The sequence below is a fragment of the Vombatus ursinus genome, unplaced genomic scaffold (assembly GCF_900497805.2).
Source record: "Vombatus ursinus unplaced genomic scaffold, bare-nosed wombat genome assembly UNPS02009918.1, whole genome shotgun sequence".
Lineage (NCBI taxonomy): Eukaryota > Metazoa > Chordata > Mammalia > Diprotodontia > Vombatidae > Vombatus > Vombatus ursinus.
Window position 1 is genome coordinate 1,793,704 of NW_020949696.1, and position 15,521 is coordinate 1,809,224.

Here is a 15,521-nt window from a genome sequence, read left to right on the forward strand (position 1 = left end):
AATAATACTTACACTCATGACCTCAGTAGATGCTTGGAAGAAAATCCCTCTGTGAACTGTTAGCAATAGAGAGATATACCTGCTCATGCAAAGGAGGGGATTAAAGAGGATGGTAAGCGTCCATCATTTTAGACTGATGGGGCTGGCTATGTCCAGGAGATGCCCAGGTCATTAACACCCTCAGGCAGTTCTTTTCCCCTTTGTGCAGGTAGCAGGGGCAGCACCCTCAAGGGAGCGATGGAAGGTGCCCCCCCCCCCCCTCAAATTCTGCCGGCTCAGCAACTTTCTGTTGACTTCTGACATGAATACAAACATCACAGCCTGGGCCCAGGCCTCTGAAGCCAGCATTTTGCCTACCTCCTCAGATCTAAATTAAATCAAATCTCATTTAAACAGCCAGCACGTGGCCTATGCATTTGAGATTCTGCTCCACACAAAGGTGCAGGTAACTGAGGAGCACATGCAGAATCTGGTGAGGGCACAGTTCACATGACAGCTCTGTGAGGGCTGAGGAGGTAGGAGTAAGCCTACATAGTCAAGAGACGATGACACATTATTTGAGTTACCTAACAAGAATTCTTTTTAGTAACTGCTGATCTCCTTCTGAGTATCCACGCCAGTCCTTCTGAATATCCTTGTACATGCAATCTTTTAATGTGTATGTGCTGTCCTTGGCACTCAAGTTGGCAACCTAGAAAAACAGAAGCACTCAGTCAGATGAATGAGAGGCAAGGAGGGAGGAAGGAGGAGGGGAAACTTCAATAGGAAATCACAAAATCTTGGGGATCATCTAGCCCAACCTAACTCATTTTCTAGAAAAGGAAAGTAAGGCCCATACTGAGACATACAACACCTAGAGAAACCTCTACAATGTCACTCTCCACTCCTCATTCTCTCCTACACCCTCCTCTCCATTATCCATATCCGATGAATGGTCAGCTCCTGTCAATTCTACCTTTGTAACAGCTCTCACACACACCCCCTTCTGTCCTCTGACACTGCCACCACCTAGGTTCAAGCACCTCACACCTGGCACTGGTACACAGGCCTGCTGGCTGGTCTGCCTACTTCCAGTCCATCCTCCACCCAGCTGTCAAAGTGCTCTTCCTTAACCACAGGTGCAACCATGCCACACTCAGTAAACCTCAGTGGGCTCCCTTATTACCTCTAGGCCAAATATAAAATCCTCTGGGCTTTATGCTCGAATTCCTTCCGAACTTGGTCCCCTCCACCCCTTTCCAAGCTTTCTATACCTTACTCACCCCCATACACTCTGGAATCCAGGGACACTGGCTTCCTCAGTGTTCTTCACATAAGACATGGCATCTCCCATGTTCACTTGCTGTCCCTCACAGCTGAATACTCTTCCTCTTCATCTCTGCCTTCTGGTCAACTTGATTTCCTTCAAAGTTCCAGCTAAAATCCAACTTTCTATGAGTTTTTCCCAATACTGATGATCTTTTCCCCAAACCCCTCTCTTTCGAAGCTTCCCTATTACTGTAGAAGACAACACCAGCCATGCAGGCTCACAACCCAGGGCGTCATCCTCAACACCCCCACATCCAGTACACATCCTAGCCTTGCTATCTTTGTAACATCTCTCAAATACTCCCTTCTCTCTACTGACCCTGACACCACTCTAGTGCAGGCCGTCATCAGCCTGGACTCTTGCCTGCTGGTGAGTAGTCCTGTCTCAAGCCTCTCCTTGGTCCATCCTCCACTCAGTTGCCAAGGTAATTTTCCCAAAATGAATTTCTCACCACACCACACCACACACACTACCCCCCAGATTCAATAAACTCCAGTGGCTCCCTATCACCTCCAGGATCAAACAGATATACTCTGGTGTTCAAAGTCCTTCATAATCTGTATTCTGCCCTCTCCACCTCCCTACAGACGGCAATCCAGTGATGCTGGCCTCTCAGCGCCCTTCATACAAGCCCCTGTCTCATGGCTTTGGGCATTCTTGCTGGCTGTCTTCCACGCCTGGAATGCTCTCCCTCTCGTCTTCCCCGGCTTTATTCACGTCCCAGTTAAAATTCCATCTTCTACAAGAAGCTTTCTCCAATCCCCTTAATCTGTATCTTTCTTCCCTCTGTTGATTTTTTTCCAACTTATCCTGTATGTAGCTTGTTTCTATATAGTTTTTTGTATGTTGTCTCCCCTGTTAGCCTGGGAGCACCTCATGAGCACTCAGTCATTTGATAAACATTTATTAAGTGCCTATTATGTCTGTGTGGTGGGCAAAAAAAGCAAAAGACAATTCCTACCCTCAAGACAAAGTGGTAATTAGGTGGCACCACAGTGCACAGAGTGCTGGGCATGGAGTCAGAAGACCTGAATTCAAATCTAGCCTCAGACACACACTAGCTGTATATCCTTGGACAAGTCACTTAGCCTGTTTGCCTCAGTTTTATCATCTGTAAAATGGGGATAATAGCAGCACCCATCACCCAGGGCTGTTAAAAAAGATCAAATAAGATAATATTATTTGCAAAGCGATTAGCACAGTACCTGACATGTAGTAAGTACTATTCAAATGTTAGCTATTATTATTATTATTACTAGAAAAACAGAAAATAATTAAAAGAGAGAAGGCACTACCAGACTTAAGAGGGGTAGGGGAAGGCTTCCTGTAGAAGATGGAATTTTAGTTGGGACTTAAAGGAAGCCAGCAAAGCCAGGAGGAAGCGTGTTCCAAGCACGGGGGACACAGACCAAAAGCCTGGGCCAAGAGACGGAGGGTCCTGTTCATGCAACAGCCAGGAGACCAGTGTCACTGAACAACAGTACAAGCTGGGGAGGGGACAGAAGACTGGAAAGGTTGGCTGGAGCGAGGTTATAAAGGGCTTTGAATGCCAGAAAGAGCATTCTATATTTGATCCTGGAGGCTACAGGGAGCCACTGGAATTTACTGAGTGGGGTAGAGAGGACATGGTCAGACCTGCAGAGCAGAGACTGTGTTTTGCCTTTCTCTGTATCCCCAGTACTTAGCATAGTTCCTAGTACATACACCAGGTGCTTAATCAATGCTTACTGAGTTTCAGTTAATAACACACTTTCCTCATAATTCCACAAAGCAAGTAACACATTATAAAGATGAAGAAACTGAGACCTACAGAAGTTAAATGGTTGGCTTAAGGTTCCTGTACAAGGCAATGGGAAGGAAGAGTCCCCGAAAGTCTCCAGATGTCTACAGCACAGCAAGGGCCTCATCTGTTTCTGAAGGACATGTCCCGCATTTTCAGTGACTAGCTTCTGTCCCACTACAATTTCTTGGAGTGGAGGCCTATGGGCAGAAAAGGCTGTCCCGTTCAGAATTCAAGTAAGCATCTTAAATTAAATATTCTGGGAGAGACAAGTTAACATTTCTAATCAAGGCTGTCCAATGTCCAGGCAGATCTGGCCACCACAGCAGCAATAAGAAAAGAGATCACAATTTCAGAAGACCCACTTTCTCCCTGATATTAATCTGAGAATCTGTGGAAAGATAAATAACAAATGCATAGAAGTCTTTGGGGGATATTTCTGCTTAACTGAGTATTTTGATGTTGTTGACTAAGACACAACCATAGAATGTAGAAGGCATTTGCCTTTCTGGCTGATGCAAAAGCAAACAAAGTACTGCCATAATAGCTATTGTGGAGAAAAAAGAAAGGCCAGGGGTACCCCAAGACTGAGAATTTAATCAGTAACAGAAAGACTCCCCAGTCCAAAAGGGACTTTTTTTCTGTTGTATCTCCAACATTCTACTACTATTCTGTGACTACTCTGTCATAGGAATCACAGCATGCTAGCTGGAACAGGCTTCAGAAATGAGTGTGCTAATATAACTTCCTCATTTTAAGAGAAGAAGAAATTGAGGCTGCAAATAAAGAAGTGATTCAACCAAGACCAGAAAGGTGATACAGAGCAGAGTCAGGGTCTTGCATTTGTTTTTTAAAAGTAGACACTTTGGGGCAGCTAGGTGGCCAGTAGATAGAGCTCCACCCTGGAGTCAGGAGGACCTGAGTCCACATCCAGCCTCAAACACTTGACACTTCCTAGCTGTGTGACCCTGGGCAAGTCACTTCACCCCGATTGCCCCAAAAAAGGTAGCTGCTTCAGTGTCAGCCAGCCAGCAAGGTTTTTCCTATGCTGAGTGATCCCTTTCAGAGATTCTTCTAAGGACTGCCAAGGCTCAAGGGACACTGATCAAGGAGGCAGCTTGTATTTAGCTTCCAGTGACCAGCACAGGGCCTCCACACTCCCTACCCCATCACGGCTCTGCTAGTGTGGCCCCGACTTTCTCACCCAGAAGAGAAGTGGGCTCAGGGATCACGTTGTCTGACCCCCTCCTGTTACAGAATGAGGCACCAGCCCAGAAAAAGTAAGGGCCTCATCCTGGGTCGAACAGTCGGGAAGGAGCGGAGAGGACCTCTGAATTATGTCCAGCTCTGACAACCCAGGTCCTCAAGTCCTTTCAGGCTCAGACATCCTAGGATTCTAAGTCTCAATTCCAAAAAACCTTCCCTGACAATCACAGCCCACGCTGATGCCCCTTTTTTTCTGAATCTCTATGACATTCCCTCTCTGCCACATCTTTTAGAAGATGCTAGATACTTAAGGTAATAATGTGGTATTGACTCCCAAATATATAAGACCCTTGAAAATGGATATCATGTAAATATTTACACATGCAATTGCTGGTCTATTACAATGTTTTTCTAAGACTAAGTAAGAAATCTGCCTTTCAGGAAAGTGTTACAGATATGACGATTTGGGATTCCTTGGAAAATAACCACAACAAATACCTTTTGGCTATGGAAGATATTATGCAACTATACCTTCAATTCTTAAACAACTAAATTCTTATTTTAAGAATATTTCATAAGATACAAAACAAGCCTGAGCCAATGCTAGATTTGTTTTGTTTCACTAGACATGTCACAAGGTTTTTTCTTTTTAAATTTTGGAGCAGTCAGTGAGAGAAAGGTGCTTGCAACAGAGTAGCAAAAAAAAAGTAAGAAATTATTTTATTTGGTGTTTGTTAAGTTCCAAATAAAAACATATTTTTTTAAAAAAATGATGATTTATTTCACCAACTAAAGCCCAATTAGCTAAAAGATTATTTTCTATTAACAGATAAAAAAGTGCGGTATAGGTAGATGGGGGGGTGAGAGTGTGTGTGTGTGTGTGTGTGTGTGTGTGCGTGTCACTGCCCTCCATGATAGGTACCATCTGCCTTTCTTCCCTTTTTTCACCCCTCTACCACGTCCTCTCCATCCCTTCCTCCCGTCCTCCTTTCCTCTGTGAGGAGCCTCATCACCCCTTCTCCCACTGCTCCTCCCTCCTTAAAGATGCCCCCTAGCCCTTCTTCCCCTCTCCCCAAGCCTGACATCAGAGCTCCAACAGTACTGTCTCTTTCTTGTCTACTTAAGATTCTATTTCCTATCAGAGTAATTAATTAGTATTATGTACCATACCCATCAGATAAGGGAGTGTGTCTTTTGTATTTCTGGATTCCCACCAAACTGCTCTATACACAGCAGCAGCAGCAGCAGCACGAGAAGTGTTTGGAACTAAAAGGAAGCCCAGAGTCCACTGGAGTTAACATTTGAACCCAGGTCCTCTGATTCCTGACCCAATGTCCTTTCACCTTCACTGCCATACTTCTATAGAGCCAGTAACAAAATAAGTGGCAAGTGACTCCCAACTTCTCAAGAGCCTCTTGGGATCACAAACTGAGAGCTGGCGAGAACTACTGAAGCTATCAACTAGTATAACTGCTGCATTTTATAGATGAGGAAACTGAGGCCCAGAAGAGTTCAGGTAATAATAAGCGGCAAGGTTTGGGCCCAGGTCTTGTGACTGGGGAACCCATGCTCTTTATATTGTCCTGGGCTATCTCTTAAAGGCCACAAGAAGAAGAAGGATCTGGGTTCAAATTCTGTCTCTTCCATGCTCTTTATGTGTGGTCACAGATTGCTTAGCCCCTCTGAGGCTCTGCACCAAGCAGCGCAGTCTCCCAGATTCTCAACGGAATGACGTGTACACAGAGCAGTAAAAAAGGCAACTGGAAATGACAGGAAGATGCTGACAGAAGTGCTTTCCTTTGTAAGAGTTACAGTCTTGTAAGGGAAGTACAGAATGGAAATAACCACGGTACACATCAAAGCAAACTAAAGTTCAGGAAAAGGGGAACCCTGTTAAATGTGAAATTTAATAACTGGACATCTTATCGAAGGGAAGAGTAGGAAGCTGAAACAACCACCACCACCCTCAACTGAAATGACCAAGGCAGGAAATAAAAGGTGGGACGAATACCATTCTATAACATACATCCCAAATACTGTTCTTCTCATCACTGGGTATGTGGGGGGCCTTAAACATCAGGCCTCAAGCCAGAAAACAGTATGTTCACAGTCCTTAGCAGCCAAACTAGGGAGGCAGCTCTAATTGTCAGACAGCCTTTCCTCTGAACTGTGGGAGTTAACAAGCATTCTGGACATACGACAAGAGTCTTGTTAGTATTCTACGAAAGAATCACCATCCAGCCTGCTTTATACTGATCCTAATGAATCCAAAGAGACACTGACTTCTTAAATCTGTTTCAATCCCTAACGATGGAACTTTCAAGTGAGTTACAGATCTCAGAGATGAAACACTGAGAAAAGTCTGTTCCACCATCCCTATCCCATCCCAACTACAACGTTCCTGCCAACACTAACTGTAACCAGAAGCTCGTCTGTTATCCCAGTCACATGAAATGGTGAGACCTGGCCAGCCAGGCCATTTTCAGAGAAGTCAGGTGATACCACAGCCATCCATAGACTGGACAGACCTGCTCCACACAACACACACCTGCTGCAAGAGGCTGTCCAGCATGTCCTTGTCCTGCTGCAAAAGGCCATCCTTTTGCAACCTCAGGATCAGCTCGGGTTTCCTGTAAGGCTTAAGTGCCAGTAAATGAATGACCCTGTCTCTGAAGGGTTGCTGAGAAATCCCACTATTGCTCTTCTTGATGGCATTGGCAACGTTGACTGGCGTTGAGCGCTTCCTTGAGGGAACAGTGTCTGCAGCGGCCGGGGCTGGCTTCCGGAACTGAACCTTTTTGCCTAAAATGAGATTAAACTCAGTTAAATTCAGTGGCGTTTGTGGGTAGTTGAAAGAGCGCTGGCTTTGAGGTCAGGTGACATGGATTCAAACAACAATGCTATTTTACCACTAGTGCAGATTTTCTCATCATTAATGTAGAGGAGCTGGGTCAGCTGATCTAAAGTCCCTCCCAACTCTGAATCTCATGAGTCTAGAAGTTGAGGGAAGAAGAGGCAATGTTTTGATCACTTGAAAAAAATACCACAGTTTTTCAACCATTCAGATAAGAAACAGAAATGGTGTTAGCAGAAAGATACATCATTTGAAATTTCTCACGTACCCATCAGCAACAAATGCAGCCAAAACACACCCCTCACACTAACGTTTTCCACCTTATCTCACGCTACTCCCCACTGTGTTCTATAATAGTGATAGTTAGCATTTATAGAGAACTTCTAAGGTTCACAAAACACCCTGACATATGTTAACTGATCTGATCCTCGCAACCACCCTGTGAGGTAGGTGCTATTACTCCCACTTTATGGATGAGGAAACTGAAGCAGGCAGAAGTTAAGTGACATGTCCAGGGTCACACAATTAAGTATCTGAGGATGAATTTGAACTCAGGTTTTCCTAACCACAAGTCTAGGGATATAGCCACTACACCACCTAGCTGCCTCCACAACTGAATCATTTTGGACTACTTAACAAACCAAAACATCCCATCAGTTTCCAAGTTCCATCTATGTCTTCCCTCATCCTCTTTCCAATTCCTCCCTAATGAAGCTTTTCTAGATCTCCCAACAGGAAGTGATCTCTCCCTCATCTGACCTCAGAGCAATCCGGAATCCCATCAAGAACAGAAAGTCTAAACTGCCTCCTAGTCACTTCCTCATGTGAACCTAAGGAGAGCAAATCCCCCCTCTTCCCCTCCCTGGGTGCCAAGCACTCTAAATTACACACAGTGATCAGCGTTTGTTGAATGGAACAAGATGAAATTTCCAGTAACTATTAAGAGCAGAGATTGCTGCCCCACCCCACCTTCACTTAACAGCTTTACACCTGTCCTATGGGATAAGTTGTGTTTCTTTCATGAAAAAAGAGGAGTAAATAAAAGTGTCAGAACAACTCCAGATGACTTGTCAGGAAGCCTCAAGGGTTTCCCAAGTTCCCCAGCTGCTGCTTTCAGCCAAACTGCTGCTCCCACAGATGTTGCTCTACTCAGAACAATGGGAATTAAGCACGTTTGATTTCTTCCACCTTACTAGCTAATATAAAGACCAATGTAGTTTAAACAAAATTGCAGTTTTGAAGTGAGGGCCATTTTAAATTTAAACAAGTAACTATGATGTTGTGAACAATCCTACTTAAGTAAGGAGGCAATGAAATACAGTGGAAAGAACACTGGCCCAGATATCAGAAGATCCATGGTCTTGACCACCCTGGATATCACTAAGGGAGAAGGGTAGGAAATAATTATTTATTAAGTGCCCATTATCTTCCACACACTGTGCTAAGTACTTTACAAATATCTCATTTGATCCTCACAAAAACCTTGTGAAGTAGGTACTGTTATCACCATTTTATAGATGAGAAAACTGAGACAAACAGAGGTTAAGTGACTTGACCAGAGCCTATAAGTGTCTGAGACTAGATTTGAACTCCGCTCTTCTAGACTCCAGGCCTATGGCTCTAACCACCGCCTTAACTTCCTGTCTGACCTTAGGCAAGTCTTTTAGTACTTCTGAGCCTCAGTTTCCTTATCTGTATAACCTAGGGGCTGGGCGAGGTGACCTCAAAATTTTCTTTTGAAGTCCAGAAGTCCTTGTTCTTTCTTACCTATTTTCTTTCAAATTATCTTTTCTTTTTCAGATGAACATATAAAAACACACAAGAAGCTCCTCTGGAATCATGCGAATCTGCTCCCCAAAGATTCTAGGATGCCTGTATTAGATCACTCTATGACTTGACTTCTTTCCCCAAAGGTCCCTTACAGAATTTGAGTTCGAAAACAATGGTAAGAGAAATCTCCAGCCCCCATCTTTGGCAGTTTGGTGACAACGAGGAAGGAAGGAAGGAGAAGAACCGCTAAGTGGTCTCTGTGACAACTCCAATGTGCCTATAAACATTTTCATATGACTGGCAGATTCCACTTGAGTACAAAGAGCCGGCGTTCTGGCGCCGTGAGTGCAGCCTGTTGTCAAGCTGCTCCTTTGTTCCTGGATAAATCTTTCACGTCTGTGGGCAGGGTCCAATGCTTGGGGCTGCCACAGGAGAGGCAATGATAACTAAGACACAGTCCCTGGAGGAACCTAGTAAGGGACACAGACTACAGACACTGGTAAATTACCAGGGAAAGGAGAATCAGCACACACAACAAACACCAAGTGCTTCCGAGATCAGGTGAGGAGGGTCCAGTTCAGCCAAGGAGACCAAAGGCCCAGAAGCTTGGCAATTAATTCCACGTTTATTTCTTTTAAGTCTTTCCATCACTGAAGTCAGATCCTAGTCTCTCTTAAAAACCAAGAACGTCCAAACAAGCACTGGAAGACCGTGGGCACTGTCTCTGGTTTGAAGAATCACCATTTGAGAAGGACCTTGATCAACTAGAGGGTGTCCAAAGGAGGGAAATCACAGTGTTGAAGGAACCTTGGGTCCAGGGAGAACTGGGAAGGTGGAGCATTTGCCTTCCCTTTGTTGATTATTTCCAATTTATCTAGTATATAGCTTGTCTGCATCATCTCCCCCATTAGATTTTAGACTCCTCAAAGGCAGGGACTATCTTTCGCTCCTTTTTAATTCCCAGCATTTAGCACAGTGCCTGCCACATAGTGGACACTTAATAAATGCTTACTGACTGACTACTAAGAAAGAGAAGTTTCAAGAGAGGTGTGACAGCAATGATCAAGGATTTGAAAGGCTGTCATGTGGAAAGTGATTCGACTGCTTCGGTTTGGTTCCAGAAAGCAGAACCAGAGCTGATAGAAAAAGTTGCAAAGAGGCCAAATTAGGCTTGATGTCAAGAAGGACTTCCTGACATTCAGAGTTGTCCCCAGACGAAGTAGGCTCCCCCTCCCTGGATCACGTAAAGAAGAGGCTGGACAGTCACTGGTCATCTATAGTAGGAATTCCTTTCATATGTAAGGTCAACTAGATGGTTGTTGAGGCCCCTTCCAATGCCTGAAAACCTGTGTTTCACACTGTAATCCTCAAAAGCACCAGATAAACGTAAATCACCTTTGTTATCTTGACCCATGTATAATACAGACAGCAAGTCATCCAGGCAGCTCATTAACACTAGTGAAGAGCAATCTGCCATTTGCATTTCAGAAGGCCTGTTCTTCCCAGCAGTCCCCTGCTCTGATGCTCTCTTAGGGCGAGACAAATCCATGCAAATATTCTGGGCCTTAAGCTCCCAAAGGGTACCAGACAGGCTGTCCCTGGATCTTCCCAAAGTTCAGCAGTCTCCCCCCAGCAGGTCCTTGGCTTCCCAAGGCTCCTTCTCGGGCTGCTTTCTTCCCCCCTCACCATAGGTCCTGGAGAAAACTCCATGTCTATAAACAGGACTGGCCAGAGCAGGAAGCGCCAGCCAAACCCTGAAGAGCACCCTGCACTGCCCTGTATGGACTCTCACGCTAATCACACACACCACTGCGATGTGCTGGGCCAGGGCTTTTCTCATTTTGTCGGTTAGTTCTGAGAAAGGGAAGTTGAGAATTGTAACCTTTACACTTTTGTGACTAAGAAAATCCCATTATTTTCTCCTTTCTCATGCCCAGAAGTTTCCTGTTTTAGTTGATCTACTTAACTGTTTTTCATTAACACCCCAAACAATCTTCTTTTACATGCTGTCATACTCAGTTTCTAGCAGTAAGCGTAGCAGAATCATGTAACAAAATGGATTCAATGATTTCTAAGATTTCTTTCCACACTAAGATACTGCAAGTCTATGGGAAAAGAAGGGATCTTAGAAAGTCTTGTTCTGGAGGTAGCACGATAATAGCTACATAGTGGCTAAAGGTCACCCTTGGGTCAGGAGGACTTGGGTTAAAATCCTACCTTTGACACATAACGAGGTGGATGTCTTTGGGCAAGTTATTCAACTTTTTAGGGCCCCAGGCAACTCTAGAAGAGTCACTGTAAGATTTGGTGACAACAAACTGGCTCTACAAAGTGAGCCAGAGTAAGAAGATGCTGTGCACCTGAGGGACTGAGAAGACAGTGGTACCCTGGACAGCAAACAAGCATTCATCAGCCCTTCCTATAGTCCAGGTACTGGGCTATGTGCTGAGGATAAAAGTAAAAGTAAAAACAGTTGTTGCTTTCAAAGAACTCACAGCCTAATGGAGACTAACACAAAAATAACTAGAAGCATATCCACAGAGTAGATGAAGATGGAAGCACCAGCAGCTGGGGGCACAGGGAAGGGCATCCTCAAGAAGGGGGTACTTGAGGGAAGCCAGGGAAACAAAGGGATGGAAGTGAGGAGGCAGAGTGTTCCAAGAATGGGGGACAGCCAGTGCCAAGGCATGGAGTCGGAAAGATGGAGTATCATGTATAAAAATTATATGTACAAAAATTAAGGACACTGGAAAGGCAGGAATGGGCTAGGTGATGAAGACCTTTAAATATCCAATAGAAGAGTTTATAGTTGATCTGGAATAGTGGGGAGTCCCTCGAGTTCAGTGAGTAGAGGGTGACATGAGCAGATCTGTGTTTTAGAAAAATCACTTTGGCAGCTAAATGAGAAGGATGGTCTGGCTTGAGGAGGGACTCAAGGTCAGAGGAGCAGTTAGAAGACTACTATAACAGTTTAGGGCCTAAACTGGGGTTGTGGTTGTGTAAGTGGTGAGAAAGGAAGGTAAACTAGAAATACCGTGAGCTAGATGGAGACAGATTTAGTCACTAACTAGATATGTGGGGTAAGTCTGAGCGAGGAGGATGACACCAACATTCTGAGCTTGGGTAAATGGGAGGATGGTAGTGTCAGGAACAGGAAAATTCAGGAGGAAGAATTTTGGGGGAAAGAAAATTAGTTCTGCTGTTCTGGATAAAGATTCACTTTAAACACTCCTTTCTACAGGAAGCCTTTCCCAGTCCCACTACCCATCCCTTAACCGCTAGTCCCTTCTTCCCTCTGAGATTATCTTTCATTTACAATGTATATTTTATATGCCATGTATATACACACGTATATATGTATGATTTTTTTTTTCATCATGTGTCCCCTTTTAGGATGTGAGCTCCTAGAGGGAAGTAGATGTGTTTTTGCCCTTCTTAGTATCCACAGCCCTTAGCACAGTGCCCGGCACATAGCAGACACTTAACAAATGCTTATTGACAAGAGACGTGTTGAGTTTCAGGTGTCTATAGCACATTCAGTTTGAGATGTCAAAAAGGTAGTATTGATATGGAACTGGAGCTCCACCTAAGAGCAGGGCATGATATATATGACTAGGAATCATCTGCAGAGAGGTAATAACTGAACTCCTGGTGATAAGATCACTAAGCAAAAGGACAAAAAGGACAAAAGGAAAAGAGACAGACAGAATTTAAACCAAAGCAGTAAACAGATGTTTCTCAAATAAAATGAAACCTCTCTGAGTGAAATTAAGGCGTGAAAGATGGACTCCCAGCCCAGCATTCTTTCCACTCTAATACACTGGCCCTCCATAATAAACAAATCTGACAATATCAGAATCAGAAGGGATAGCATGAATGCAATGGAACATTCCTGCGACAATGAATACGAAGAATATGGAGAAGCAGAACTAGTAAAACAATACGCACGACCACAGTAGCATCAACGGAAAGAACAACAGCTCAGGTCACCCTCTACTCACTGAACTCGAGGGACTCCCCACTATTCCAGATCAACTATAAACTCTTCTATTGGATATTTAAAGGTCTTCATCACCTAGCCCATTCCTGCCTTTCCAGTGTCCTTAATTTTTGTACATAAAATTTTTATACATGATACTCCATCTTTCTGACTCCATGCCTTGGCACTGGCTGTCCCCCATTCTTGGAACACTCTGCCTCCTCACCTCCATCCTTTTGTTTCCCTGGCTTCCCTCAAGACAAAGCTCAAGTACCCCTTTCTTGAGGATGCCCTTCCCTGTGCCCCCAGCTGCTGGTGCCTCCATCTTCATCTACTCTGTGGATATGCTTCTAGTTATTTTTGTGTTAGTCTCCATTAGGCTGTGGGTTCATGGCAGAACCTTGGAAGATACCCACAGTTGAATGAAGAATCAGAAAAGGTGACTGTGCAATGGTCAGACATTTAGAAAGAGAATCAGGAGAGAGCAGTGTCATGAAAGTTCACAGAGCAGAGAAGGTGATCCACAGTATTAAATGTTGTGGAAAGATAAAAAAGGATGCGGCGGAAAAAAATGAGATTGAGTAAGTAAGAGATCGCTGGTAATTGTGGAGAGGGCAGTATCAGCTAAATGATGAGGTCAGAAGGCAGACGGCAGAGAGTTAAGAAGAGGGTGAGAGGAAAGGAAGTGGAGGCATCTAGTGCAGATGAGAAGGGAAGGACAGGTATGTCAGGTGGGAATGATAGGATCAAGTGAGGAGCAGGTGCAAGTAAAGGATTTTTAAGGATGGAGGAGACAGAGACATGTTTGTAGGTAGCAGGATGCAAGTAGTTAGGGAGAGACTGAAGAGACAGAATAAGTTTCAGACAAGTTGCTGATGTCTATCAGTAGGGGGAATTTCCAAAAAGATGAAATCATAGCTCCCCATCCTCCTCCATTGATGCTACTGTGGTCCATGGCCTTCTGAGGTTTGGAAAGGCTTTAAATACATTATCATGCCTGAGACTCAGAGTAACCCTGTGAGAGATACTGCAGGGATTCCCTCCATTTTATAAATGAGGAAATGAAGACTCAGAGACCTTAAGTGACTTGCCTATCAAATGAGATGATGTCTATCAAGTGCTTAGCACAAGGCTTGGCACATACCAGGTGCTTAATAAATGCTTTACTCCTTCCTTCCCTGGTCACAGGATGGATGTGAGCCCAGGTCTTAAGACTCCTTGGCTCCGGACTTTCTTCACTATCCCATTATGTTTTTTTGCACATAGTCAAGTAGAACAATGTGGAACCAGGAGATCTCGGTGTGAATCCTTGATATGATGCTTACTATTCATGTGACTTTGGGCAAGTCACTTACATCTCAGTTGCCTTTTCTGTAAAATGGGGACAATAATACTTGTCTACACCATGGAATTCTTATGGAGCAAAAGCACTTTATAAACTTTGAGGTGCTCTAGAAAGGTTTTATTCTAAATTAATACCTTCATTCCTACTTTCTGAAGCCTCTTTTCTCACAATTCTGCCAATTTATTGACACATTTTCTAAACCCAAAACAGCTACACAGCAAAAAAGTTTCCAGCATACAGGAAATCAATGCATTTCCTTCCTGATTACTATCTGACTTCTCAGCTTCCACTGTTTGGCTTACAAAACAATAAGCCAGGGTCAGTTTCACATTTAGCAACTCACCACTCTGTTCATCATGGCCTCTGGGAGGAAAGGAAATATATATGGGTCATGTGACTGGGGAGAAGAAAAACCAGCTGGCTTATAAACATCTGAGATACTTGACCTTCCTGGTTAAACGTTTTTCTTCTTGACATCTGAAAAGTCCCTAAAGATATGGGGCTGGGAAAAGGGCCCACTGTTCTGGAGTCTATTGATTTCTGGCCCCTCCTTCCTTTGCTCTACCTTCTTGTTCAAAAAAGGTAGATAAAGTTAGCCTCTTCTGAGACAGACATAATTTAAACCAAAGCAGTAAACAGATGTTTCTCAAATAAAATGAAACCTCTCTGAGTGAAATTAAGGAGCAAAAGATGGACTCCCAGCCCAGCATTCTTTCCACTCTAATACACTGGCCCTCCATAATAAACAAATCTGACAGTATCAGAATCAGAAGGGATAGCATGAATGCAATGGAACATTCCTGTGACAATGAATACAAAGAATATGGAGAAGCAGAACTAGTAAAACAATACGCACGACCACAGTAGCATCAATGGAAAGAACGACAGCAAGACCCCTGACACGCTCTGTAATTATAACGACCCAATATGGCTCCACCAAAAAAGCGAGGAGACAGTGAACTTCTCTCCTTTCTTTGTAGAGATGAAGGACTCCGGATGGGGAACAGCATGGACAATGCTGAAGCTGGGTGATGCACAGGTTGGTTTTGCTAAAATGTTTTTCCCCTCCCTTCTTTTATATTCTTTGTTATAAGGGATACCTCTGAATGGGAGAGATACAATGGGGAGAGAGACATTTGGAAATGAAGATGAGATAAAAGATAAAAGAGATCGATAGAAATGTTTTTAAAAATTACTAAGTACCTTCGTGGTTATGTAATCCAACTCCTGCCTAAAGGACCAGCTGAGAAGGAGAAAAGGCACATTCTAGGGGGCAGC

The 15,521-nt window shown here is 43.9% G+C and overlaps 1 protein-coding gene across 1 annotated transcript in view; it reads right to left on the reverse strand.

Moving 5' to 3' along the window:
- Window positions 1-15,521, reverse strand: part of ELL (elongation factor for RNA polymerase II) — a 150,989-nt gene that overhangs the window by 30,407 nt on the left and 105,061 nt on the right. The window contains exons 5-6 of the mRNA XM_027853119.1: window positions 6,844-7,097; window positions 567-691 (exon numbers count right to left, since the gene is read on the reverse strand). Coding sequence (XP_027708920.1) covers window positions 567-691; window positions 6,844-7,097 — 379 coding nt within the window. The remainder of the gene's footprint in view (window positions 1-566; window positions 692-6,843; window positions 7,098-15,521) is intronic.